Raw genomic sequence first — 26,209 nt, forward strand, 5'->3', positions numbered from 1 at the left:
GAGAATTTGATCTTACAATTCAGGATGTATGGAACTGAACCGTGCACGTTCCTCTTTTTGTGTTTTAATGAACAACATAAAAATAAAAGTTTTGTTAATTATCTATAAAATAGATTGTTATTACTGCACAATGGGTAAATAGCAATCAGTCCTAGAGATAATGTTCCTGTACAGGGGAGGCAAGACAAAAATAAATAAACCCTTAACCACAATAAAATCCAAAGAGTTTAAGAAAGCCTGTATTTATTTCAGCCTCAATAGAGTCAGTTTGAAACTGTCAGAGAGACACTGTACACCTATATACAAATTCAAGAACATGGAGTAACTGTTACTTTTTATTAACAACCAGTTTAAATAATATGATAGAAGTATGTCCTGACAAAGGGGAACAAACGTGCTTCTTCAAGGTTTTTTAGCTGTTTTGGATCTCAGCCGTCGCTTGATGATCAGATGATCACTTTCCTTCTTTGGTTCCTCAAATTCCTGAAGAAAACATTTCAAAAGTTACTCATCTTTTTACACAAGTCTGACAAGCTCTTCTTGACCCACGCAAACATATTTCTTGCCCTAAATGGATTTCAGAATGGAATTTGCTTATTATGCTTGTTTTGTGAAACATGAAGCGTTCAGAAAACATTTTTAGCCCCAAACCCTGTAGCTATGGTTTGCCCAGAATTTCAGTTCTCAGTTCAGTTCCATGTTCTCAGAACTACAGTGAGAGAAGAAATTGTCTCATCTTCTTCATCCTCTAACAAAAAAAATAACATTTTGGTTTCTGCCTCTATCATTCGTCAAATCATCAAAAAATTCAGAGGGATATTACAGTATGGGCAAATGATCACTATGCTGAACAGAAAAAGGACTTTAATATAATTAAAAGATGCAGTTCCAACAGAGCAAGAATGTTCTTAGCACAATAGCTGCTGACAGAGTCATGAAACTGGCACATCAGATCCTTTGCAAGTTGGCTTAGACAGGAGATCATAGTTTAAGCATACCTAAAAAGCTGTCTAAGTTGTGCTCTAGAAAAGCGTGTGGTAGAATAATTCCACTCCAACACACTGAAATTATCTATGATTCCAAATTAGAAGACATCTCCGTGATTGCTACATCACCTACTTAGTAAATTGTAAGCCAGCCAAACACAGAGATCTTTGAGGACAAAATAAAACAGAACAGCAGGAAGACCAACAAGAATGACTTGGTAGAATAAAGAAATACCTCAGTACTTTCAACCTCCTCCTGCAAATAGATGAAACCTTCAGTCTGTTTGGACTCCTTAGTAGTTTATTTTAAGCCAAGACTACAGTATAATCGCTTACCGAAGAAGCAGGTATATCTAGAGGGCCAGAAATGTCAGTTGAATACAGCTTCCTTTTGGATCGTTTTGGCTTGGTCTCTCCTTCTTCGAGACTTTCAGGTTCATTAGATTTAGGAGAACTTACTGCTGAAATCAGCTTCTTGGCTAGAAGAAATTTGTTTTGATTCATAAACCAATCAACTTACTGGTTTTGCGAGTCTTTAAATCAATGAATGCAAAAAAAGCTTCGTAACAAACTTGGTTTATAAATGACACGTAAAATTTAAGTGAAAATACTCAGAAATTGTATTTGTTCATCGAGGTTCTTTATTGCTTCTATAGCTGAAACAGTTTATAGCTTCAGGTACGGCAGCTTAAATCACGCATTAAAATGGAGTATGAAAGACAATCAAGACGAATAAATGCATTTACTTCATAAATCAAAGGACAACTTAACATGGCAGACAAGTTCTCTAAGAACACATACATTAAGAGCCTACAGCAGAAACAAGCCATTCTACAATGCCTAGGAAACATGGAATAAAACTTATTCTACACCAACCTTTAGAGTGTATAATAGAAGGAGAGCTTTGAATAAAATCTCCAGTTTTTTGCAGTGTTTCATCCTTCTTTTTTGTCAGTCTTGAAGTATGTCCTCGCTTTCTCGGGAAGTAGTCTTTTCCGGATTTCTGTTAAACAGAGATGTGAACATGTGAAACAAGCGCATTGTTTAAACTTCATTTTAGTTCAACGTTATTTTAAGTTGACATTTTGAGCTTTACTACTGACACCTCTGTTCATTATGCTGATGATACCAAAACGGCAAGTAATGTAGACAATTTTATACCCTTTAGGGAGTTGTCAAAATTTCAGCTATTTCAAGGCATACGTTTCTTAAAGTTTCTTAATAAGGCAGTAGTTTCTTTAAAAGTAGCTCCCAAGCTGTGGAGTTGTTTCTTACATAAGCTGTTCTAATTACATAAAATAAACAAACATACAAACAGAAGACAACAGATGGGAAAAATCTACTACTCATACTCTGACCATGCCAAGGATACTGCTATCACATGTGAACATCTGTTTTTAATAACTGCCATGCATATTAATGATATGAACCTTAGTTTAATACAAGGGCTTCACTTACAAAAGCACACGATAATACACTAAAGCTTCTCTTCCCAACTATTCAGTGTGCAATATCCTTCCCTCCAAATCATTACACAGTACAGCCATTCCACGCTCTGGGCACAGACTGACTTGCCCTTTGGTTAGCTTATGGAATTTAATTGGAAGAGCTCATAAGCATGTAAGATTCCCATTCAGGTATACAGATAAGGATACGACACTGCTTCTTTCGTGTGACCACACAATTACAGGAAGTGCCAAGCTAGCTTCAAAACTAGAACAAAAACCAACCGTTTTCTCGTCACTTGCAGAGGGTGAATTACAAGCCATGACAGATTTTGTATTTTTCGTGTTCTCACTTTTCACACAATCCTGGAAAATAAGACAAGTTTCAGCCATGATTCTTTTGGAAAGAACAATTGATGTCACAAAAGTGAACACTTTAAACACTTTTGCTAATCGTAGGGAAGTATTTGCTAGTGGTAACTATTCCAATGTAAATCAAATAATAAATAAGCATTCAATTATAAAAACAGGACATTAAGATATCAGTATTAGACATCTCATGATGTCTAAAAAGCTAATTTATGTCTACAGGTTTCAAAGAAAATACAAAATGGAGTTAAGAGAAATTCCCTTCTCTTAAACCTTTATCACTGAGCTTGGCTATTAGTTTTGTATCATTAAAGCAGTTCATTGATTCAATTCTTCAACTACTTTACTGAGGTAGAAATAGCATTTTTTTAATGCTTAAATGAGAATGGTAAAAAGGCATCAGATATTTTGTTTTCTGTTCGTTCTAGGTCATACCTCATCCATGGCGTCACTTCTTTTCTTTTTTGCCTTTTTTAGAGAACTGAGAATTGTTTAGAGAACTTGAGATCTTTTCCTACTCATTCCTTATCAAAAGCAATACAATCACAACATGTTCAGATCTGAAGTTTCATACTGACCTTAGATTCATTTAACGAAGTGAGGCTCCTAGTACATCGATGTGACAAATAATTGTCTTCAGCTTTGCATCTTAATGGAATACTTTCTCCAGTTTTAGTTTTGCTTTGTTGTTTCCTAGGCTGTAAATATTTAAAACGAGTAAAGATTAGGCTATGCATTAGACCTCCAAAATATCTCGAGTTTTCTAAAGTTACAGTGTAAAACCTCAAACTCAGACGCCACATGAACACGTAAGCTGAAACACAGCACAAGTGTGGGAAGGTAGTAACATCTATTCATTGTGTGGTCTTCAGATACACCCTACTGGGTCTCACTAACAGTCTCAGGCAGTATTCTGCCTCCAAAAGAGAGAAAGCGAGACATTATTTAGGGACAAAATCTGTAACGCTGGTCGTTTTGTCATCCATTCCCCCCATACTCTGCACGCTCACAGCTGCTATGTTAGAACACCAAAGGCTAAACCTCTGCCTAATCTTCAGCATCCACATACGAATACATGGAAAACTGCATGGAAAAGTCCCATAATGTACACAGAGAGATGGTGTTCTAGTAAATCAAATATTTTTGAGAAGATGAGAGCACATGTTTGAGTGGAAGACAAAAAGAACCAACAAGTACTCATCACTGAATATGTAGTTAAAGGACTATATGCTAAGAAAAATGATTCTAGCTCCAGTATCTCCTAGGAAAACTGAAGAACAAAAAGGAGTTAACAAGATGTTAAGTACTTACTTTCTATAAATATAATCATACCTTTTCATTTACAGACTCATTCCTTCTACTTTGTCTTTCTTCAAGTAAAGGTATTTCCGGCAAAGACTGAAGGCTACTGTGGTTAATGCGTTGTTTTAATTCCTTTATAAAGTCATCTTTGTCAGCCAGTTCTTTTCTTAACTCTTCTATCACAGTTGCATTATCCTAATAAACAGTAAAAACTGCTGAGTTGTGGGACTGGCAAAAGGAATTAACACACACAAGCAGTATTGCAATTACTTAGTAGCATCAGTTTTAGAATTGCAGGCTAGAACAGTTAACTATTCAAGAACAGTAACATTTCACAGATTTGTATGGTCACTGTTAGAAGTGCAGTAGTCACAGAATTGCCTGGGAAGTTGTAATACAATATATTTTGATTCTTCTATTTTACTTATGTGCTTCAGCCTTCATCTTTCTTAAGATATAACAACCCGAGCTTTTATTTGTTCCCAAATCCTCGGTACTGTGAGAAAGTCAGCAGTTGTAGGGGAAGTTTTGCTATGAGAACATCTTTCTTCTCAGAGAAAGTGAATCCAAACATTCTCAAAAGAGCACAACTCATTTAGTCTTCTGTTTAGTTTCTGAAATTCTATGCTACTGCTTAGATTGGCTATCCTGATTAAAAGCTGGATGTTGAAATAAGAAATGGAACTTCCAGAGATCATCCCCCCTCTGCTTTTTGATGCTTCCCTTAATCTCTCTCCACGTCCCCTTCTGTCTTTTCATGCCATTGTAGATACTACCTCAGAGAAAGCAAAGGAAGTAAGAAACCTGAGACGGAGCTACTATCTGAGTATTGAGCCTAGCTTGGGATCCGGAAATGCTGTGAATTATCGGAAAAAGCTACAGATGTCCAGTCTGACTGTAGGATCATAAGCATCAAACTCACATCTGTTTATCTGAACTACTGAAAAATTTGAAATTTTAGTAATTAACAGAAATTCTGTTTCTGAAGAACAAAAATAAAATCTGGTGCTTTTTTTGGTTAGTTGCACATGATGTCAATACGACAGTGTTCAAGAACAGAACCACACCCAGAATACAAAGAGCAGGTACAAGAGTTTTACAAAATTTGTGGGTAGCTAATCAGGTAGGAAGAAAGGAGAGCTGACCTTGCTTGAATCCTTTAAGGCAGATTGTCTCAGTTCTGCTATTTCTGTCTCTTTTTGTATGGCATTAGAAGCCAAAGTTTTGAGCTGTTCTTCCAAAGCTTCTACTAACTGATCTTTCTCCTCACGCCACTTTTGAAGATTACGGTCCTTTTCCTCCAGCTCCTATATTTCATGTTGAAAGAAAAGCATACACAGTAGAAAAAAGCAGAATCTTTAAGACAGCCTAGAATTAATAAGTTTTTCATATAGCATAAATAAGGACTCCAGCTGATAAAAAGAGTTTATGGTAAGACATTTCAATTAACATATTGTGATGTCACTCAACAAGATCAGGTTATATGCATGTATTATATATGTATTTACTATGCAGATTATTGTATTTAAAGCAATCTGCCAGTGCTCTGTAGTGACTAATTATTTGAATATCTTTCATGGTCTACCGCTAATTTCAGTTGGCCACTTTCATTTTGCTCCAATTGTTTTTTTTGACCTTTTCCCCGTTGTTTGGAAAACCTGCATCATTCATGTAATAAAAATTAAGAGCAAGTAGAATACCTGTTTAAGTTGTTGGATAGTATAGTCTTTATAATCCAGCTCATCCTTAAACTGGTTATTAATCCTTTCAAGTTCATCCATCCTGTTCCTGAGGGATTCCTCCACAGAACGCATCATGGACATCTGTAATGTAAGCACAGCTCATGGTTCATTAAAAGACTTCTGTAATCCAACCTGGCCAAATACTTCTTTGTTAAATAAAGAGGAATTCAGAAACAAGTGCTGAGTAGGAAAACGACAGCAAGTGCAAGGAAGACATGAATTCATTTTTAAGCTTCAATTTTCCACCCCAAGCACACCCAATAAACTTTCAGACTAAGATCCCGCAAAATGGGTTTTAAGATATCTTCTTGTTTAATAATTAAATTTTAACTATTAACATCACTGAAGCTGAAATTGAAGAAAAAAAATATACTACTTATATTAAAGAGCCTCTGGAAATTAGTCTATTTCTCTTCAAGTAAATAGCATTCTTCTTTCCAGTTATCAGCGTTTTTTCACAAGACTTAGGTTTTAGGCTTTGGAGTTACCACGGATACCAATGGCAAGTCACCAGTAACGTAGAGATAATAACAAGTCCCCTCCAGAGGCAGATTAGCTATTCTCTTCACAAACCTTATTCCAGACTACCAACCAACTTTACTTTCCTCTGTTCATTATCTATGTGAAACCACGTTTTAACTTCTGCTCCCCTCTAGAGCTTCAATGGCAACTTTACCTAAGATTTGCTGCTAGCCACACTAGTGTGAAATTTCCAGCTTCATAGTTAAAGTTTGAGAAGTTTTAACAGCAGAAAGCCAAGCATAATCTTACAGAAAAAATATCTCAGTTGACTACAAACCTCGATTTTAATTTCCTCAATTTGTCTCTCGGCATCAGAATGTTTGTCTTTTAGATCTGCATACTCTTCTTCTTTCCTCTGCAAATCTTTTTTCAAATTCAGTATAAGGGCAGAACTCTCAGAAAGAATATTTTCTAGCCTTATGTTAAAAATGAAGAGACAAAGAACATGACTGTTACACATCTCATGGAAACAGCAATTACAGCTTAATCCATGCCCTGACCTGTTGGATTCTATTTGTCAATAGACTCTTAAATCTATCTAGACCAGTGACAAGATTTAAACAATTACTTTCGAATTTCAGCTCGCTTCTCATAATCAGATTCTGAAGCAATAAATTATTCAGATGCTATTCTGAGGGATGTACAACAAAACCACCAGAAGTCCCCATATTATTCTTTATTTCCTTGCACACTCCTGTTTTCCCTTGGAACTCAAGTAGCATACCAAAGCATCCTAAAGTAGTAGGTTGGCTATTGATAAGCATGCAAATGCATTAAGTCAAAGGGATGTTCCCATTAACTATTTTTAACTCTAGTTCATTCTCAAAGGGCTCTAAGTTAACTCAGTGGTTACTTACGATTCTATACGTTGCACTTTCTCCATTTCACTCTTTTCCTTTTCCCAAAGAGAGTGTTTCATCTGCTCCAAGCTATTTTTCAGCTGCATAACTTCTTGAATTAGATTTGCTTCTTTGCTACTTAACTCTTCCACCTTTTTGTCTGCATTAGCAGACTTCTCCTGCAGAGTTGCTGTAACTGTCTCTAGATTAACAATAATAGATTCTTTTTCTTTAAGTAATTCATTGAGTTTTGACACATTGTCTTCCTTTGTCTTGGAAGCCTCCAGGAGATATTCAAGCTCTCTTATTTTTACCTCACAGTTGGCAACTTCCTCCTGAAATTGTGCAATCACTCTCTGATCTTCTGCAGTCTTTTCTTCAAAGTCCTGAGTTTTCTTTTCTATTTGCTCGTGTAACTGATTCACAAGATCATCTTTCTGACTAGTGTGAGTTGTAATCTCACATAGCTTCATTACAAGTTGACGATTATGATTTTCAGCATTATTCAGTCCTGCCTTTAGGTTTTCATTGTCTTGAAGCAGTGCTTTGATGTGCTGACTTTTTTGTGAGGAAACATCAACAATACTTTTGCATACTTCCCAAATCCTTTCAAGACTATAGTAAAAGGAGAGGTCCTGCACAAGAGCTGAAATGGAAGAAGTCTGTGACTGAATGCATGCAGAACTAATTTGAGATGTCCCTGGCTCATCTTTTTCAGAGTTTGAGGAATCCTTTACATTGACAAAGTCAGTACCGATAGCGTGAAACTCTAAGTGACAGTTGTATAATTCATCTAATTTGGTCCTCATTTCTTTTACTTGTGACACTTTATCAATTATACATTCTTTGGCAACTTCTATGTTGTTAGTTAGTTGGGCATTTTGGTCTTCTAGTGTCATATTTATAGATCGCTGTTCATCCAGTTCAGAAGCAATTCCCCGATAGTCAGCTTGACACTGCAGAATTTGTTCACGGAGGGCATCAGCTCTTTCTTCAGAAAAAGAAAGCTCAATACGCAGGCTTGTTACCTGCTTACCGAAATCTTCTTTTTTATTTATTTCTCTTCCGCATTGTTCTTCAAGCACAGCTAAATGACGTTCCAAGATTTCAGTTCTTTCCCTCAGTGCTAGTACTTCCTTTTCATACGCGGAGCACTTTTGTTTCATGTGTTCAATTTTCTTTTGCTCTACAGTGTTCTTTTTCTCTCTCTCATTTACAACTACTGTAAAACAAACAAACAAACAAACAAACAAAAATAAAAAGGGAAAAGGAATGTAGCTCAGATTGATTAAAATCATTATTACATAGCAGTTCACAACACCAAGTAGCAACTTCTAAGTGAAAAACTGTTGTAATATGCAAGCCATACCCTCACATCACATAGTATTTGATACTAGTGAAGGAATTAAAGTCCTCTGAACACGTAATCAGGTGCCTCAGATTTCTATACAGAATTAACAGCAAAAGGTTTTCAGTCTGGTAGAACACTTTTACCATGGCACTACTCAAACCTTCCACTCCACACCAGTAGAAAATCTAATTAGATTTAAGAAACATGGGAACGAGATAGATAATTCACAGCTATATTCTTTCTATCTTCCCTGCTTCAGCAATCCCTATAAGGCAGCCAGGAATCACTCCATCTACATCTAAATGGTAGATAAACAGTTCTCTAAGAAATTTCATTCAAACTCACAGTCCTCTTACTTTCAAAAGAAAGATAAAACCCTGGACAAGTGGATCACTTAAGTGTTGATATCTGTCTCTCTTATTCAGTTGATCTCTAAACAAAATATGAGGATTCCTACTTCTGTCCACACTTACTCTTTTGCATATAAAGTTCGCTCATAAAGTTGTACAAATTTGCAGATTCAAGTTTCCATAAATATTCCATTAGTTTGGGGCTGTTTTTTTCTTTAACTGGTGAGCAATTAGCTAAAATCACATGCATTTTCTTTCTATCAAAAGCGACTTCTGCTGTATTTCATCAATTACGTAAATTCTGCTGTAATTCATCCAATTACGTCCATTCCATAATATGCATACTTTAAGTATTAAAAAAATAAAAATAAGTCAAGACTTACTGGGGATTGGGTCACCACAACAATATATTCCATGGTGATTCTTGTACAGTCCTTTTATTACTACAACTACAGAAATGCAGAATTCTATAGCGCCCACGTGCAGCCTGCATTACATACAGATTCACATGTACTGCATGGAAACAGCCTCTCAACTCATCTAAGGAGTTTTATATACAGCCCTCAACTGATTTAAAAGTCATACTGAAGAAACAGCAGTGGCATATTCCACCCCAAACCAGGTTTTGGGTTTTGACTGCTGCTCCCAGCAACACTAGTGAGGGGAATATGATTTATAAGTAATCTAAACACTTTATGCTGAAAACAACAAGCAAGCACTAAAGAAGATAAATAAGACTAGGGAGAAGATGTGTAATGTTCAGTCTAGAAGCTCCTTACACAGGAAGTAGGGAAAAAGCATTATTACAGAGCATAGGAAACAAGACCTAAAAGCTCAGAGAATGGTGTAAATACCCTGAACTTTAAGCCGAGATAACATAGCATCTCCTAAAACACTTTTGCTCGTGCTACTTATATAACTAATTCTACAAAAGAACCAGCACAACATACCTGTGCTCATTGTTCTACTGTGTATATTTAACATAGCTAAAGAATATATATTAAGCAGTTTTTGAAATTGGACGCTATAAATACTCACAAATAGAAGAAAATTTTAACATGATTGAATACTCGGTAGTTCTTAACAGAAAACTAAATGCTGACATCGTGACTATCAGCTACCCATTTTAATTCCTATGTGGAGCACTGCTGTCATTAATTTTTAAATGAGAGCTTTGGTCATATGATTATAACAAACCCACTACTATTTGGAGTATGGAGGAGTCCACATCCCTCCCTCAGTCTCTGGTAAGATGCATATATGCGATGCCATTCAGTGGTCACATTAGGATTCAATATTTATGCCAAATAAAGGCAGCAGGGACAAATCATCCAAGAACAGCATCTCATCCAAAGAAGGCCTTGACTTTCTCCCTTGCACGTATTTTGCAAGAGGAATACAAGAAAGGAAGGGACTACAGCTAAGTTTTAGATTTTCCCTTCTACATTGTATATGCCTTCCATAATTCTAGGAACACTGATGCTCAGCTGTGCCCAGAAATGAAGTTAAATGCATCAGAGCTTATCCAAACCATTTTGCTCAAATATTGCCCATGAGCGAGCAATTAGCAGGTCGTCAACAATTTTGATATTTGCTTCAGGAAAAACAAAACAAACAAACAAATAAAAAGCACTTGAACAGCTGATGCTACTCAGAGGATCAGCAACAGCAGTTGAAACAATCCTAAAGAAACTGCTTTAAAACTATTACCAAATCTGCAAGTGCATCAACAGATGAGGAAAAAGCAGCAAAAAGGAAAAAAATAGTGCAAAAAACTTTTATTTTTAAGCATTCAAAAATGAACAGCATAGGACCTTCTGAAAAAGGAATATTTACATAACAGTTACTTCTATTTACAGTTTAACACAGTGGCTTTTCTCCTTATACCATAAGGTACGCGCTTCACAGCCTTTTGCTTCTGATCCGGAATAGGAAGCAATTTATTGTTTTGGATGACACTTCGTTCAACGATGGAAGAAACTGTACCTTTCTTTGGAGGTGGCTCTTCCACAGTAGGCTTATCTTCATCAGTACAGCGCTTTCTTCCCACTTCCAACTCAGTTTTCTCTTGTTGCAGTGCTTTAACTGAAAGCACTGAAAATTGGCTGCTTTCAGTTCCTTTATTACTGTTCTCTTCTGTCGGTTCTGCTTTAATGGTAGTTAAATGGTAGGTAGTCTTTTCCTGTATTGATATAAGATCAGTTACATTGGAGCTAAACAAAAGGAGCACTAAAGTGTCAGTAATCTTCTGTAGGCTAATATTTACACAAAACCATACAGCTAAAATATTTACCCAGTGACTCTATAGACATCAGTTACAAATCTCAATAGCAGACAGAACAAGTACACCTTCAGATAATGACAAGCGCAATACTCGGTAGAGTATACAAGGGAAAGCAAGAGCCTAGCAGGTTACAAAGTAAAAGACTTGCACACAATCAAGAGTTTACCAGTTTATCAAAGAATTTCCTGTTTCCAAGAAGTCAACAAAATTACAAATATGGTCAAAGAGCAAATGGTCAGCTCTCATACAAGTTCATCACATCACACTTCTGCTAAGCTGCTAAAATCAATTTCATCGTGACAGATATAATCCAACCTTAAAGCTTGGTCAGCTCTGTCACGCATATTTTAGATTGTGTCCTTGACCACAAGTGAAGCTTCCTTACTTACAAGATGACGATTGTTAAGCCATGCTGGCACTGCCAAGGACTGATTATTCATCTTTAGTAACTTATGAAAAGAAAAGCTTCAGAAGTGTTCAGGCCACACAATCTCACAGATAGAGTTGGAGCCTTGTTCTTGGAAGAAGTAATAGGAGAGGACATGACTACTCATCACAGTCAGCTTTAATACCATGGAAATACTAAGTTGCAGTGATGCAGACAGTCAAAGACTAAGAAGGGTCAAGTTGCTAAGCTTACAAGGTTAGAGATCTGAGTGACAGAATTAACTATAAATGTTTTCAGAGCTGCTTCAGGCTACCAAACATCAAAAAATGAACAAAAAACACCAGAAGTGGTATGCACGCATACTTAATCAAGCTAGTCTTCACATATTCAGTAGCTCGCAGTACGTTAGTCAGGATAAAGTTTTATGGACTGCATAGAACGTGGAGATATCCTGACCATTCATACTCATACTTCAAACTCTACTCAATATACTTTTACTGTTGTTCTTCCTCTGATGTAGGACGTGTGAGGCAGGAGTTAGTGGAACACACTGATATTTTTGTTGTTTGTGTTAACAACAACTACCTTCAGATAAATTTGAATTGTTTACAGTTTCAAGCGAGTACCAGCTACATACAGAAAATCAGTTTTCCAAAAATGTGTTGATTACAAGCATAGGGTTAGTGTTTTTCTTTTTTTGTATAAGGATACTGGGATGTGTAAAACACAGATAATCTTTTACATTTTCTTCTGAATGAGATTTTAAGTCTTGAAGCTCTGTAGTAATGTCATCTTTCTGCACCACGATGTCCATTAGCTCTCGAATCCTTTCATTTTGTGCATTCATTCTCTTGGAAATAAAAAATAAAAAAAATTCAGTCATCAGTTTCTAATGTAGTGTTAAGTAGCTGAATTACACAATGCATTAAAGGCAAATTCAGTTAAGCTAAGCTCGGTAAGAAATCTATTAATGGAGCCTACTGGAATTGCTCTTTAATATACATGACATCATAATGCACAGAATCAAGAATGCCCTCAGGATCAACACAGGTGTCAGGCACTATGCTATGTTCTCCACCCTGAAACGTAATTTATAATAAGTTAAAACTGGTGAATAGCTGACTACATAATAGCTGTTATTTCTACAGATAGTCTGGATAGCCACTATGAAGACAGCCATACAAGAAGTTTTTAATTTCAGCTTCAAAACCCACCTCACAAATTCACATACAACATGACAGTGATTCGTATGGGGGGAAGATAAGTGGCATTCTAGTTACAGCTAATATATTTTATAGTATTTGATGATGAGGAATCTTTTTTTTTTTTTTTTTTAAATAATACCCCAGGTTGATCTCCTTCAAGGAGAGATTGTATAATTTCTCTTCAGCTGGGATTTTAGCATTATCACTTACAAGTTCCTTGAAAATTTCAAGGCGCTTCTCAGAATTTTCTTCAAGCCGTTCTCGTTCATGGTAAAGGCATTCTCTGTAATACAAAAGAGAAAAGATAAGTCAGCTAAGTTAGCCAACCGCTAAGCTATTTAGTATAGCTTCCTGTAAACAAAGATGCTTCTCTATTTAGACACAACAGAATAATACACAGAATATTACTGCTACAGTGACATAGAAATGTATTTTCCCTCTCCCCAAGATTTGTGGGAGGTGAGAGAGAGCAGCAGCAGATAACAACAGATGCAAACGTTCACTAGAAGAATTTTTTATGAGTTCCTCGAGCCAGAATAGTTCTGTTTGCCACTAAGAAAATGGTAAATAAACATACCCAGCACTCCTCAGCCCCCACATCAAAGCCGTTCCTACACCGTGTTTCTCCTAAAAATCACAGTCCAAACAGAAGCTGATTTCTTAACAGAGACTAAGGAGAAGTAAATGAACAAGTCCAGCAGAATAGTAGACTAAAACTTTCCTCCAATCCAACTCTTGGCCACAGGTGAATATACCCTCAATCTTTCCTTTTCAACCAACAATTTTAAGAACATTTAAAGCTAACTTACTTGAACTGCTTTTCCTGCTCAGCAAAACGATGGGTAAATTCTTGTGCCACTTCATCACGAATTTTCAGTTCCAGTAGTAACTTGTCCTCCTTCTCAGCAACAAGTTTGTTCTTCAAGTCTTCTACAAGACTCAGCAGTGCCTAGGATAACAGCAATATTAAATTTGTCATTAAGCGATGGTTTCCCTAGAACTGAGTTTTCTCCTTTCACTCTATTTGAAAATGAGGGATAATATTAATTAAATGCCAAAGTATTCTCTAACCTTCTGTTTCTGCCTCTTTGCTCTACTCAGAAGTAACTTCTAAAAGAAGCACAGTCCTAAAATAGACTAAAACATCTGTTACTTAACAAACTTCCTTCCCCCTCCCAACAAAAAAAATGAGGGAAAAGTTTTCTGTATTGCTAAAAACAAACGAAAACATCACCCACATGTAATCCTTGCTATGTACTGACCACAAGTAACTAAAAGTAGACAGAAACAAGTCCACATGTTTCATTGCTCTGTTCGAATTTGGACACCTTTCACACAGCCTTTCCACACTAGACAGTAAATCAGAGTCATTCTGCTTAGTTCTTACCACTGAACGTACGGAGAAAAAGGGTGTTCAGAAGAAATAGGAGAGAGATGTAGGAAAAGAAGGATGTTGTTATAAGCTTCAGCGATACACTAATTCTTGAAGTAGTCCTGGCACTTACTGAGTATTCTTCTTTATCTATAAGGACTTTATTTTCTTCATGTTTCAGCATTGTTTCTTCTCCTGACTCATGTTCTTTATCCATTTCAACATCACCTTCCATTACATCTTCTAGGGTTCGGTCCCATAGAAAACCAGTGCTTCTCCTTGGGATGGTCGTTTTAGAACAAGGCATTGGTGACTCACTTGCGGATTTCTGGCCAAATGACACATCGTTGGGAGGTACAGATGCATCTGCAACTATAACCTACTCAGGAAATAAAAGACAAAGCCATCAGTATTTTTCCAACCTTGACTAGAACTTTCAAGAGGTACCTGCTGTGATTTCCTCTCCTGAGCTTCCTGCTCCTATGGCCTACGCTTTGTTTGGTCACTACTTAAACCAGTTTTCAAGAAAGTACAAAGGAGTTATTGCAGACTCCAATCCTACTTTTAACCTCAAGAGTTTCACTAGGCAAACAATGTACAAGAACTGCCACTTCATGCAGCCATAGATTTCTGCTTTTTTTTATGTTTTGAGTTTTCAGTTGCATTCAACGCAACTGATCATCATCTTTTCAGTTCTTTGTCTTGCAGCGCCACATCACCCTCATAGGCTGCTCCCTCTACTTTCACGCTTAACCTCTTTCAGATAAGGCCACAATCCAAGGGCACACATCCATCAATTGTGCTTCAAACACAAACTCCCAGCACTTCAAAGTTTTCCATCAAGACTGTAGCACTGATCTGACAGCTTAACTTCTTCAGTGTTATATCATAGCTCTCGCACCTACCCATTCCGCTTAACCCCCACTTTCCCACTGAAGCCTCTGATGGGCATAACACAGCTTTTCAAACTCTTTGCTGCTCCACTTCTTTTGTCAACGCTTGAACTGGACAGTATTCAAAATTACAACAGCAGCAACATATGGGGTAGCTGAATTTGCTTTCCTACATGGGATCATATTTTGAGAAGAGCTAAAAGTTAAGTAAACAGCATAAAATCTCCTCCAGATGTAACAAGTTGGTTCTTGTTAGGTTGAATACTTTTTAGGAATGAGATCTCAGAAGATGCTTCTGCCCTCACACCCCAAAGAAACACAAAGACCCCAGTAGAGATTTTTAGAAAACTGTAGGAAAATTAAGCTCAACTAAAACACTAAATTAAAAAACCTGACTGCTGTATGGAGACAAACACCTAGATTCACTACAGATACTACACAAATAGATTCATATTCTTAGAAGAACAGAATTTCTTCTTTAAATGCAAATCATAAGTACTGATCAACAAAATAGACTACAACATACTCACTTTTTGTGCAATAGCTGAGAATCTTAGCACATTGAGTGTTTCTTCATAGGTTGAAGCACACTGGCTGATGTTTACTAACATGTGTATCTTCCCTTTTCCACTGAAGAATCCCTGAAGAAAGTGTGTTAACTTACTTTCACGAAACGGTATGTGCTGCTGCACCCTTTGAAGACAAAAACCACAACAAATCCCATTACCAGAAGTTAACAGCTTCATTTCAATGTGAGAGCTATCCAAGTGGAAGACAACACATTAATAACTGCACTAGTCTTTAAATCATTTTGAGTTGTGGGTTGTTTTGAATTTATACTTTTTGCTAGTTTGCAGACAGGTTGTATGATTGTTCCAGCTACTATGCGGCCATTATCTTCTTAGACAACCCACGAGAACATTTCAAACAAAAAGTACATTCAACATCCAGCCTAAGATAGGTCCTACAGCCTCACGTTAGCTTAAATTCTCTCTCACCTTTCTCTTTCCCATACCACAGTTGGCAAACTGACCTATCTACTTCTAAGAAAACAGTACCCAACAAAATCAGAGATAACCTCTCTCTCAGTATATTGTCTCTAGGAAAGGACAAAAGTAAATATTTTGGAAATAAAGAAGCATATACTTATCACAACATCTCTGGTGTTTCCTAAACCAAGGTTAAGCCACTGAATCAAACAGCTGGTGATGTACAGAAAATTAGAAGAGAACTCCTAAAGCATGACTAAACACACTGTTCTCTAGTGAGGTTACCTGCTGGACTCTTTACAACTACTGAATTCTGCAAACAGACCTAAAAGCTTCACATAGCTATGCTCCTGTCACAACACACGTGACCCATAAGTAGCTTTAGTGCAGAAGTGGTAAATGAGTTCTTATTTTAAAGAAAATTACTATCAAAGTCATATCACTACATTTCCCCTGTATTGTTAAAATTTCAAGTGATCAGGACCAGCAGATAAAACAGTTCTGAATAAATCAAAGCACTTTAAGCAGCAGCTAATTTTAAGAAATCCTTCTTCCCTAGAAAGCACAGACAGACAAGAGACTAATCCAGTAGCAAGGCCTATTTTCATCTACTTCTAAGCATAACAGATATTTGAATAGGCTACCAGGCACAGTGTGGCATTTCATGAACACAGAGCTCACCTAATCTTTGGGACAGAAAGACACCTTCAAATGAGAATCAGCAGAGAATTCTGCAATTATATCCAGCTGTGACTGTAAATAAATACTACATTGTTTAAAATACAGAAAGCTCTGTCTGCACTCATTTAGAGCACAACCTCAGACAGAAGTAGTAAGCAGGCTTTTCTTCTCTCAGAATTTGGTTAGCTAGATCAGAAAGAATGATGAAGTTGCATCAAGATTTGGAAAAAAGAATATATATATATGTATATGTATATAATTTTTTTTCCAAATATATATAATGTATGTGTATGTATATATAATGTGTGTGTGTGTGTGTGTGTGTGTGTGCGTGCGTATACATATATATATATATATATACATATATATATATATATGTATATTCTGACCATGTCTCTTGGCTAGGACAAAGCACAGCAATATCCCTGAGGAAAACTGTTACAGCAGAACTAAATGATAAATGCAATTAACTAACAAAGGAGGAAAAGGTCTAACATTTCACACATTTAAAGTGAAAATAGTGAAAACAAATTTTATAATCTGTCCCGAAACTTGTTTGAGAAGGCAAGGCCAGGAAAAAAAAAAAAACAAAAAAAAAAAACAAAAAAACAAAAAAACAAAAAAAACCACCCACAACGCTAATTTGCTTAAGTCTATGATAACACATTCAGAAATTTAGAACTGGAATGGTTTTATTTGGGAAAAACAAACAAACAAACAAAAAAACAGAAACAAAAAACAACACAAAGCAGGCAAGTTAATAGATCACTTTCTTAGATCATTAAGTCTTCACACATCTGCAGAAGCCTACAGATAGTTTTCACTCATAACGTAGTTTCGTACTCTGCATTTTAAACAATAGTTAAAACATTGTACATGATATCTGAAATCTACAACTAGTTTACAGTTTGTACAAGGACTTACTTTGACTGCTGACTGATCTTGAGTGCACTAATACACTTGCTTAGAGTTAGGAGAGATGCATTGATATTTCCACTCTCTTTCAGTCTGTCACCTTCATTGCGCGTCTTGGTATTTCTTTCCGAACCAGCAAGATCACACAGTGATAATCTGAAGGCAGATAAGGAAAATTAAGTTTTCTTGCCTTTGAATGCACATTGATTATTTATCATTTCCAACACAACCACTCCTCACAGAGGTACAATTTCTTGAACCCTTTCATGCTTTTTAATGTTGCTTTCCTAGTGAAGTTGCACACTACTTCCTGCCAAACTCTTTTCCAACACAGCTTCCATTTTTCTGCCATATTCTTCCTTCTGAGGATTTACGTTAGTTCAGAAGTTGAGTGAGAAGGATAAAGGAACACTGTGTGTAACAGTGGGCACAAGATATAGAACAGCATTACAACTTGATGGTTTAGTACTGCGTGATGACAGGAAATGGGGAACCACCACTCATCCAGGAGGCTGTATCAGGGAACCTAGTGTCCGTAGCCTAATATCAATACATCAATACTGAAAGTAACTGACAATTTCATCCTAAAAAAAGAAGGGAACTCTGCTCTGAACTTACTCATTGACTCGTGTCACTCGTGGCATTTCAAGGTCTTCGATTCTTAGTACCTTAATTGTAAATATACTGTGGCTAAAAGGAGAAATGAAGCAAGATCAATAGCCAGAAATACACGCATTTTCTAAAATCTATAACATCTGTTCAAAACACTGCTGGATTTATTCCAGATTCAATTAACAATAATTCTACTAGATGCATTAAACCTTTTAAAGGGACATTCTTTCTTGGTTTATTTTGCTTTTCTTCCCCCTCATGAACCACCATTACTTACATGGAAGAAGGCTTAGTTATTTTGTTGAGAGTTTTTGATAAAACACTTAGCTTTTGTATGCACTTATCTGCTTGAAGGACTAATCCCTCTAGTTTAAAGCACTAGAATCACAAACTGTCACAAAATATCACATGGAACACTAGATATCAAGCCTTTTTAAAGCCTCTTCCCCGAAAAAAGCCATAGACAATATTTTCATTCATCTCTCTTCCCCACACTATGTTACACCCAATGTTAGTGAAAGTTTCCCACCTTCGGCTGGAGCAAGTATTTAGCTTTGTGCTCGCAAAACTCTGGTGTTTCTGTCCCAGTTTAAAAAGTCTGAAAGCTTCTTTAGAATCAGAAATCTGAACCCACTGCAAACCTTTCAAAAGAAGGAAAAGTGATTTTTGCAAGCTTCATTAGCAAAAGAGAAAGTGAACAAGAAATAAGGTATACAAACTAAGAACATTTAGTTAAGACAATAAAATACTTCATTAACTCTGCCTCAAACACACGACAAGCTGATGGCAGATAAGACTGAGATTCTTCCTCCCACAGAAAAGGGCAAGGTATAGTATAGCACAACAGTTTATCCTACCAGAATACTAAAGAATGCTCCATCCAAATTAAGCAAGCAGCCTTAGTACTGAAAGTACAAAAGGTAAGTTCTTAAACTACAGAAGCCCAAAGTTTGTATTCATTGGTGCAGAAGTCAATCTGAGAAGCTTTTTCTTTTAGCTTATAGTTTTTATTGGGGATGGGTTATCTGGATTTTGTCTGCATTATAACGACTGTATGGCTCTCATTTTCAAGGATGATGAAGGCACTGGAGTTCACACAGGCTTTATGCGCAAAGTACAGGAATAAGGAGAATACTGTTGAAGATGCAGATACATACATGTAGCTTGTTGCCTTCGCATTCAAGCAGACACTTCTAGAGCTACACTGAGCACATTTAAGAGCTTTCTATCTCAGAAGAAACATTGTTACACTATTTCATGACAAGCTTGGCAGTTTGCAAAGTATTCTAGTTACCTTTTACGTAAGAATAGCCCTTGATGTCTTGAGCAAGGCGAAGTGTCCTTTTTTTTCTGTCATTTGATAAAGGAGCCAGTAAATCATAAAAACATTCATTGTAAATCTCAAAAAATGAAACCCAAACAGAGAACTTCACAAAATCATCTATAGATAATCTGCTAAGTTGGTCTGATAGTTTTGAGAAATTTTCTGCACCTGCAAAGTAGAAAATATTACAAGTTAATGTAGAGACAGTAAAACTAGCTGCATTTAAAAATAAGGAATAGTTAAGCTTACAGCTTAAAACTTTTCCCAGAACATAAACACAGAGAACCCCCAGCTCTCATACAAACACCAGGTATCTGGAAGTCAAGACGCTTGCCCTACACATTTGCAAAGACACGCCTGCTATAAAGCTTGCCTTTTCACTTCCAAAACCCAATCTAACATCTATAGTTGTGTTAGAAATATTCAGAACTCTTCAGTCTTTACGATATAGAGAACTGAACTAGTAAGGACATTTTGTTCTGACTTTTTAGGGAAAAAAAGTATTTAGTGAGTTCTTAAGTGCCCTAAAGGCATGTCAGAAAACCACGAGGGATCTTATCACAAATCATACTCTTTTTCTTTGTTTTACTTTCACCTCATAAAACCAGGTTATGATAGATGTCCCAGTAGTCTCCTAGCCATTTTATTCCTTCTGTTTTCTGCCCAGATGTCCTGCCCATTATTCCGTTCTGTTACAAATAAAAGCTAAACAATCCTTTTATTATCAGCATTAGCCAAAAAAGCCAGTCGTTGACCTTTATATTTGCTACTGTTTAATATAAAACATACCCTTAGAATCAGCTGGGGATTTGTCATTAGTGCTGTTGTGATGGTCTACCTACGAAAGAAAACAGAGACTTTAGGATTTATTATTGATGTACAGCACCAATACACCACTGGTTGCTTTTATTTATTTATTTATTTATTTATTTATTTAAAGCAGCAGTATTGCTTTACCACAAAACAATACAGTATGGTTCCAAGGTGCCAACACAAAAATCCTGGCTACACATTTTGACTGGTTTCACCTTACTACTCATTTCTGACAATTCCTTTACTATAAGATCTGATGCATTTCAGCTTTCTGATTCAGAAAGAAAAAGAACAAATAGGGAGAGAATCCCCAACAGGAAAAGGAGTTATTTAATAGGATGATTTTCAATAGCCCATTTATAATTTGCATTTTACCCTTCATGAATCTTGGACTCCTGAAATATTTTTCTTATTGGGATTTTCTTAATTAGGACTTCGATATCCTATGGCTTATTAGGTCAACTCTCAGAAATGGAAGTTAAGGTAGAATACTTGATCACTTAATGTAGATAAGCAGCTTATTATTTCTTAACTCAGGCTATCAAAGTGTTACACAAATGAAGTTATGACTAAATTTTGTAAATATAATATTATTAAGTAGTTTGGTCAAAGAAAATACAGAATAGCTCCCAACATGTAGATCTCATGATGTTCATAGATGTATACTCAGTTCCCAGGCTTCAGGTTGTGTTGCTTTTTTATAGAGCAAAAAAGTAGAAAGAAATTCTCATCTACTGAAGAGGAGGAATCTCACCTACCAGATACAGTATGCTTAGAAGTAAAACTTTTAACATAGAAGTTTTCATCTACATGACACTCACCCAGATCTGGCTTTGTATAGTCAGCAAAGCTTGTACCTACTCAGCTTACAAGGTCAAGTATTTTACCTAGGAACACGGTTCTTGAAACTAGAAGAGGCACCTATATCGCATGATCGCATCTTATCTCTCTAATGGAGTAGGATGAGATCAGCATATAGCTGTCCACTGCATTTTCTTTCCACATACTCACTAAACCTAGAACAGTTTTACACATCTTTGGTTCATGTAGAAGACAGGTGTTTTTCCCCTGAAATACTTAAAGATCATTGGAGCTGGACTTCATACTCAGCTGCGCTCTTGAAATAATTCAGAAGGAATTTTACTGCCACCTGCCTTTCACACTGTGAAGTCCACACTTAACCAACTCATCAGTAAGATCATGTTAACATACTCCACAACTAAAATACCACAGTGCGGTGTAGCACACCACTAATAAGATGCTTCATTCTTTTTCAGCAGGAACAGAAAGACAAATAGAAAACTGTGTGTAAATACAGAACCCTCTTTCATTACAGAATGGAAAGGACAACACTGAACTATCACAAGATGCATGTACTCATCATTTCTTTATAAAGTAGTTTCCTACCTCTTTTGTCAGAAGAAGCAACGCATTTTTAAGAGCAATTTCTTCTCTCACTTCCTCATTTGTCAGTTTTACATAATCTCGCCACTGAATAGGTTTCATATCCATTTTTGTGTATAGCCTTCGTCCAATAGTTTTAAACAACATATCCATCGTCCTTGGCAAAATACCAACATCATCTTCTGTCCCTGTAAGCAATACACAAAAGAAGGGCCAGGTTACTATTGTAAGCAACATATAAACATAAATGAAGACAAAGATAACTGATTCTAATCTCAAGGTATACACAAAGAATTTAGAGGCCAGTTACAGTCTGAAGCAATGTTTGCAGTGTTACTAGACTGTTCCCTGAAAAATACTGGCTTTAAGCAACAGCTCACATCCCATTCCTTAGACATTACAGGGCATCACTTTAAAACAGCCAGAATATTCTGCATAAGCTTAGCCTTAAGAAGAAAAAATAACCCACAGCAAACTCCCACATTTAACAGACTTGCAGATTTTCAACTGTTTACCAGGCTTCCTTCCCGCTCTGAAACAACCCTGAAATACAACCAGAGTGATGTCTCTGCTACAACATTCCGTTCGTCCCACAAACCCTATTTATAAATACCTACAAGTCTCATAAAAACTGTTAAAGTAACTCAGCTCCTTTCCCATTGCCTTTTCTTGGAGCACACAACTACCTCCACGTCTTGACTACTTCACGCCTTAGTTTTTCCACTGTCACTAAATACCAAGCAAGCTTCAGTGTTTTAAAGTCAGTCATGAACACAAGAGAGGACAATACGCAGAAGAATTTCTATAGTGCTGTATGGAAGGTGCATAGAAAGATAATTTTTGAAGATACTACCCTGCTGATTCTTAATATTTAAGTCCTAAAAAGGTATTACTGTGGGAAAGTCTTCAGCTCCACGCGTATAAAACTATTGGAAATGCATAGCAACAGAACAGTAAGCAGTAGAAATAAGGGGAATTTGTTTCCTGTGAACCCAATCGTTTCATTTGTTATGACAGTATTAAACACAAAAAACAACTGCTCCCAGCCAGAAAGGACATTGATGTATTATTTCTGTACTACTAAAGCTCAGGGAACACAATCTCCTATGCTGCTGTTATTACTAAATAACATTATTGTTATTACTAAAATCAGAAATTTGAAAAAAGATTGAAATACCTTGAGCAAATGTTTCAGAACGTTTAATTTCTGCCTACAATAAATCAAACAAACTCAGACATACTTTGCCTTCAAATAAAGAACAGCATTTAAGATGCACGCCTTTATAGTAGGAACAAAAACCAAAGTTATTGTAGTGTAGACTGTCTTACACACTTGTAAATTTAGTAATATTTGTTATGGAAGAAGACGACTTTTCAAGGCTACTAATATTCAAAAGAAGGCAACGTACAAGGCCTGTTGAGTAACTAGGTAAGAAGTCATAACATCTCTGTCTTCTAGAAGTAGTTCTCACTTTATGAAATTAATTCAAGGAAAAAACAGTTCTGCTCATACCTTGGAATGTGTAAGTTTTCCCAGCATTTGTAACGCCATACGTAAAAACAAGGCGATCACATCCTTCTAAGAACTCTTTCACTGGTTGCTTCATAGTACCGTCAAAGAATTCTTCTTGAGTTGCTTCAGGTCCAAACACCTGAATGTTACCAAGAAGCTGGTTAATCTCTTTATTTTGTTTAAGCAATACTTAGGTACTTGTAAGGAGTCAGATACACCTTGATAATTCTAAAGACAGTTAAGAAAAACTTGTTTGCTTTCTATGAAGTAACAGAAGACAAGCAACTTTTTCCACAAATAACTTAAAATCATTTAAAGACAATTAATTTACCCGTGAAAAGGTGAACTTCTGTGTTGTCTGTCCTAAAGTTTTAATGCTCATTCTTCCCAATGAGCTCTTAGGGGACTTCAGTATAATGCTGGTTGAGTCCTCAAGTGAAACACATCCCTATTACAAGGAAGCACAAGTAATGCAGGCATGAAAAAAGTTTTAAAAAGTCATCTTACAGGAAAGAAAACATATATACTTTAAGGGTTGTTTTTTTGTTTATGATTAAATAAATGCCTTACCTGCGATCCATTTGCTCTCTCCCGTGCTGTAAAGGGCTTAATACGCAGGCAAACTTGTATGTGTCCTCTAGGCTCCAAACTAGACCTCTAAAATTAAAGAGCTGGAAGTTAGAAATCTGACTAGATCCTCTGTTTGATGATTAGCACATTAAAGCAGCATTATTTTCATCATCCTATTGTAACAGACTCATTTGTTAACACAGGAAGTAATAATATTTTACTGTTTTCACAAGTGCTTTGGACCCTGCTAAACTTCTTTGTCAGAGCCTAGAATTTCAGAACAAGTACTACTGCAACACACTCCTGTACTGCATTCAGGCCAACTATAAACAAAAGTACTCCATTATTGTGCTTCTGAGACAATGTTAGCTTCATCCACTAATACCGGTGCTCCTCATAAGGTATCAAATAACACCACACATCTTGGTCTAGTCTATGCACAGTCTAAAAGCATAGTGAAGATGATTTTCATCTCCTCTGTAAGATTCTAATGCTTCTTATAAAGAAAAGAATTAAGTTTATTTTAAAAATCCAATTAATTTTAATATTAAAGCTTTCTTACCCGGCTCGTGTCTGAGCTTGATGAAGCTGAACGAAACTCATCAGAGAGATCTGTTTTGATGTCTTCCACGTTTACTGCTTCTGTTCTTTCAGGAAGCTCCATACAATCTACATAGGATGGTCTTGAAAGTTTATCTTCATCTGAATTTTGTTCCATTCTTCAAAATAATACAAAGAAAATTATTCTTAGCTCTTTCCACACATGATGTAGAGTTCCTAACCTCTGTTAGATGGGACCAAGAGATATCTGCAGTTTGCTTTGTGTGTATGTACTGACTCTTTTTTCGTCCATTTTTCTGTTCTACTCAACTTTCTTTATCTCAAACCCACAAGTTCAACCAGCTTCCTATTCTCCCCTCCATCTCACTACAAGGAACAAACCGTGTAGTGCCTAATTGCCTGTCAGACTAAATCACACCACAAATGCCCATCAAGAAAAACCCTTTTGCATGTAGCACAGCCTCACTAGAGCCCTGATGGCTGACGGAAGTAGTCACAGATGTCACTTAATAAAAGCAATCCTGCTCTACATAACATTTCCCAGTATCTCATTTTGCAGTTAGAGCATAATAAAAGATTATTAAAATAAAACAATGCAATGGCTTATCTCTGTAGCGTAATAATAATAAATTGTTGGTATTATAAAGGATAACTCAATGCAGTTTACCACTAGACAGAGCTCAGAGGCACTGCAAAGTCTAATTGGTTGCTTTGGCTATTTAGAGGGTACTGTAGAAATCAGAAAACCTCGTGGCAGAGTACAACTGTTGGTTTTTAAATTCGTAATTTAACTCCTTCTCAGCAGTGAATCTGCAACAGAAATGGAAAGTGTAATTGGTTCAGTGTTACGGATAGCAGACAGAACACCAAAATAACCTCTAAGAAGTACATTTGACTAAAAATACCCGCATGTTTTGTCCACACTTCATTCTTCTGCTGCTTCTTACTGTGATACTACAGTTGGCACTTTTGCAGTTTTTATTAATACGCTGAAATAGCTTATCAGGGTATCACTCGGATATCATGGCAAAAAGCACTTTTAGGTGCTGCCTCACTTCCGACAGCTTGAACTGAGATTCAGCTGTCTTCCAATACTACACCCTCACACCTATGCAGCAGGGCTCGTACGGTGTCTGTAAGTGCGAATGAGGAATATAAATCGTTTTAAAACTCCAGCCGTTTAAACGACCGATGGGACCAAAGGATCAAAGCGCCTTTGCTCGCTGACAGCACTGCCTCTTATGCGGTCGTATTTTTGCTCTCCAGGAGCATCAGAAAAAACCGGGATGTACCAACACACAGCTCAGCCTTCCCACCTGACCTGCAAGCGCAGTTACGCCGCTAATGCCGCCGCTAATGCCGCCGCTAATGCCGCCGCTAACGCCGCCGCTAACGCCGCCAAGGCCGCCTCCGCCTCTCGCTTCAACCGCCGGCCCGCGGGATCCTCCCGTGCCCGCACCGCGCCGCCCAACCGCTCCCGCTCATCCCGTGCGGAGCGCCCCCCTGCGCCGCCCACCTGCGCGCACCACCGCCGCCGGCCAAAGAGCGCGCCCGCTAACGCCCGCCGAGTCCTTTCAAATGCAGCCAACGGCAGCGCTGCGGGCACCTCGGATGTCCCGAGTGAAGATTTGCTTGAAAATAACTTCAATGAAAACAAAGATTACTCAAATGTAATTATTTGGATAATGTGCCTCTGCTGGCTAAACTTCTTGGAAAGTCTGACATCCATAGAACCCTGCACACAGACTGCCCACAAAGCAATCATTTCCCCTCTTTCAG

General features: G+C 37.0%; 1 protein-coding gene across 10 annotated transcripts; it reads right to left on the reverse strand.

Moving 5' to 3' along the window:
* Positions 1-226: 226 nt before the first annotated feature.
* On the reverse strand, positions 227-26,063 carry LOC146759971 (kinesin-like protein KIF20B). 10 transcript variants are annotated; one of them, XM_085555153.1, is made up of 28 exons: positions 25,752-26,037; positions 25,178-25,240; positions 24,432-24,588; positions 23,870-23,956; positions 23,631-23,747; positions 23,300-23,438; positions 21,790-21,974; positions 20,359-20,407; positions 19,540-19,737; positions 18,775-18,886; positions 18,252-18,323; positions 17,643-17,789; positions 15,579-15,741; positions 14,289-14,534; positions 13,593-13,732; positions 12,994-13,066; positions 12,321-12,428; positions 10,893-11,088; positions 7,224-8,427; positions 6,644-6,782; positions 5,803-5,925; positions 5,248-5,409; positions 4,133-4,297; positions 3,379-3,498; positions 2,717-2,797; positions 1,863-1,989; positions 1,323-1,465; positions 227-483 (listed from the first exon to the last, which is right to left on the reverse strand). In XM_085555153.1, exons 3-28 carry the CDS (start codon positions 24,585-24,587, stop codon positions 403-405), a joined length of 4,533 nt encoding a protein of 1,510 aa, XP_085411279.1. In that variant the 5' UTR covers position 24,588; positions 25,178-25,240; positions 25,752-26,037; the 3' UTR covers positions 227-402. The 10 variants fall into 10 exon arrangements, 8 of the variants coding, with proteins under 8 accessions (XP_085411279.1, XP_085411275.1, XP_085411278.1 ...); XM_085555149.1 differs by having other exon boundaries at positions 24,432-25,240; positions 25,947-26,063; XM_085555152.1 differs by lacking the exon at positions 25,178-25,240.
* Between the last annotated feature and the right edge of the window lie 146 nt (positions 26,064-26,209).

This window comes from Coturnix japonica, chromosome 8 (assembly GCF_054131305.1).
Source record: "Coturnix japonica strain WE chromosome 8, WE-NBRP24, whole genome shotgun sequence".
Classification (NCBI taxonomy): domain Eukaryota; kingdom Metazoa; phylum Chordata; class Aves; order Galliformes; family Phasianidae; genus Coturnix; species Coturnix japonica.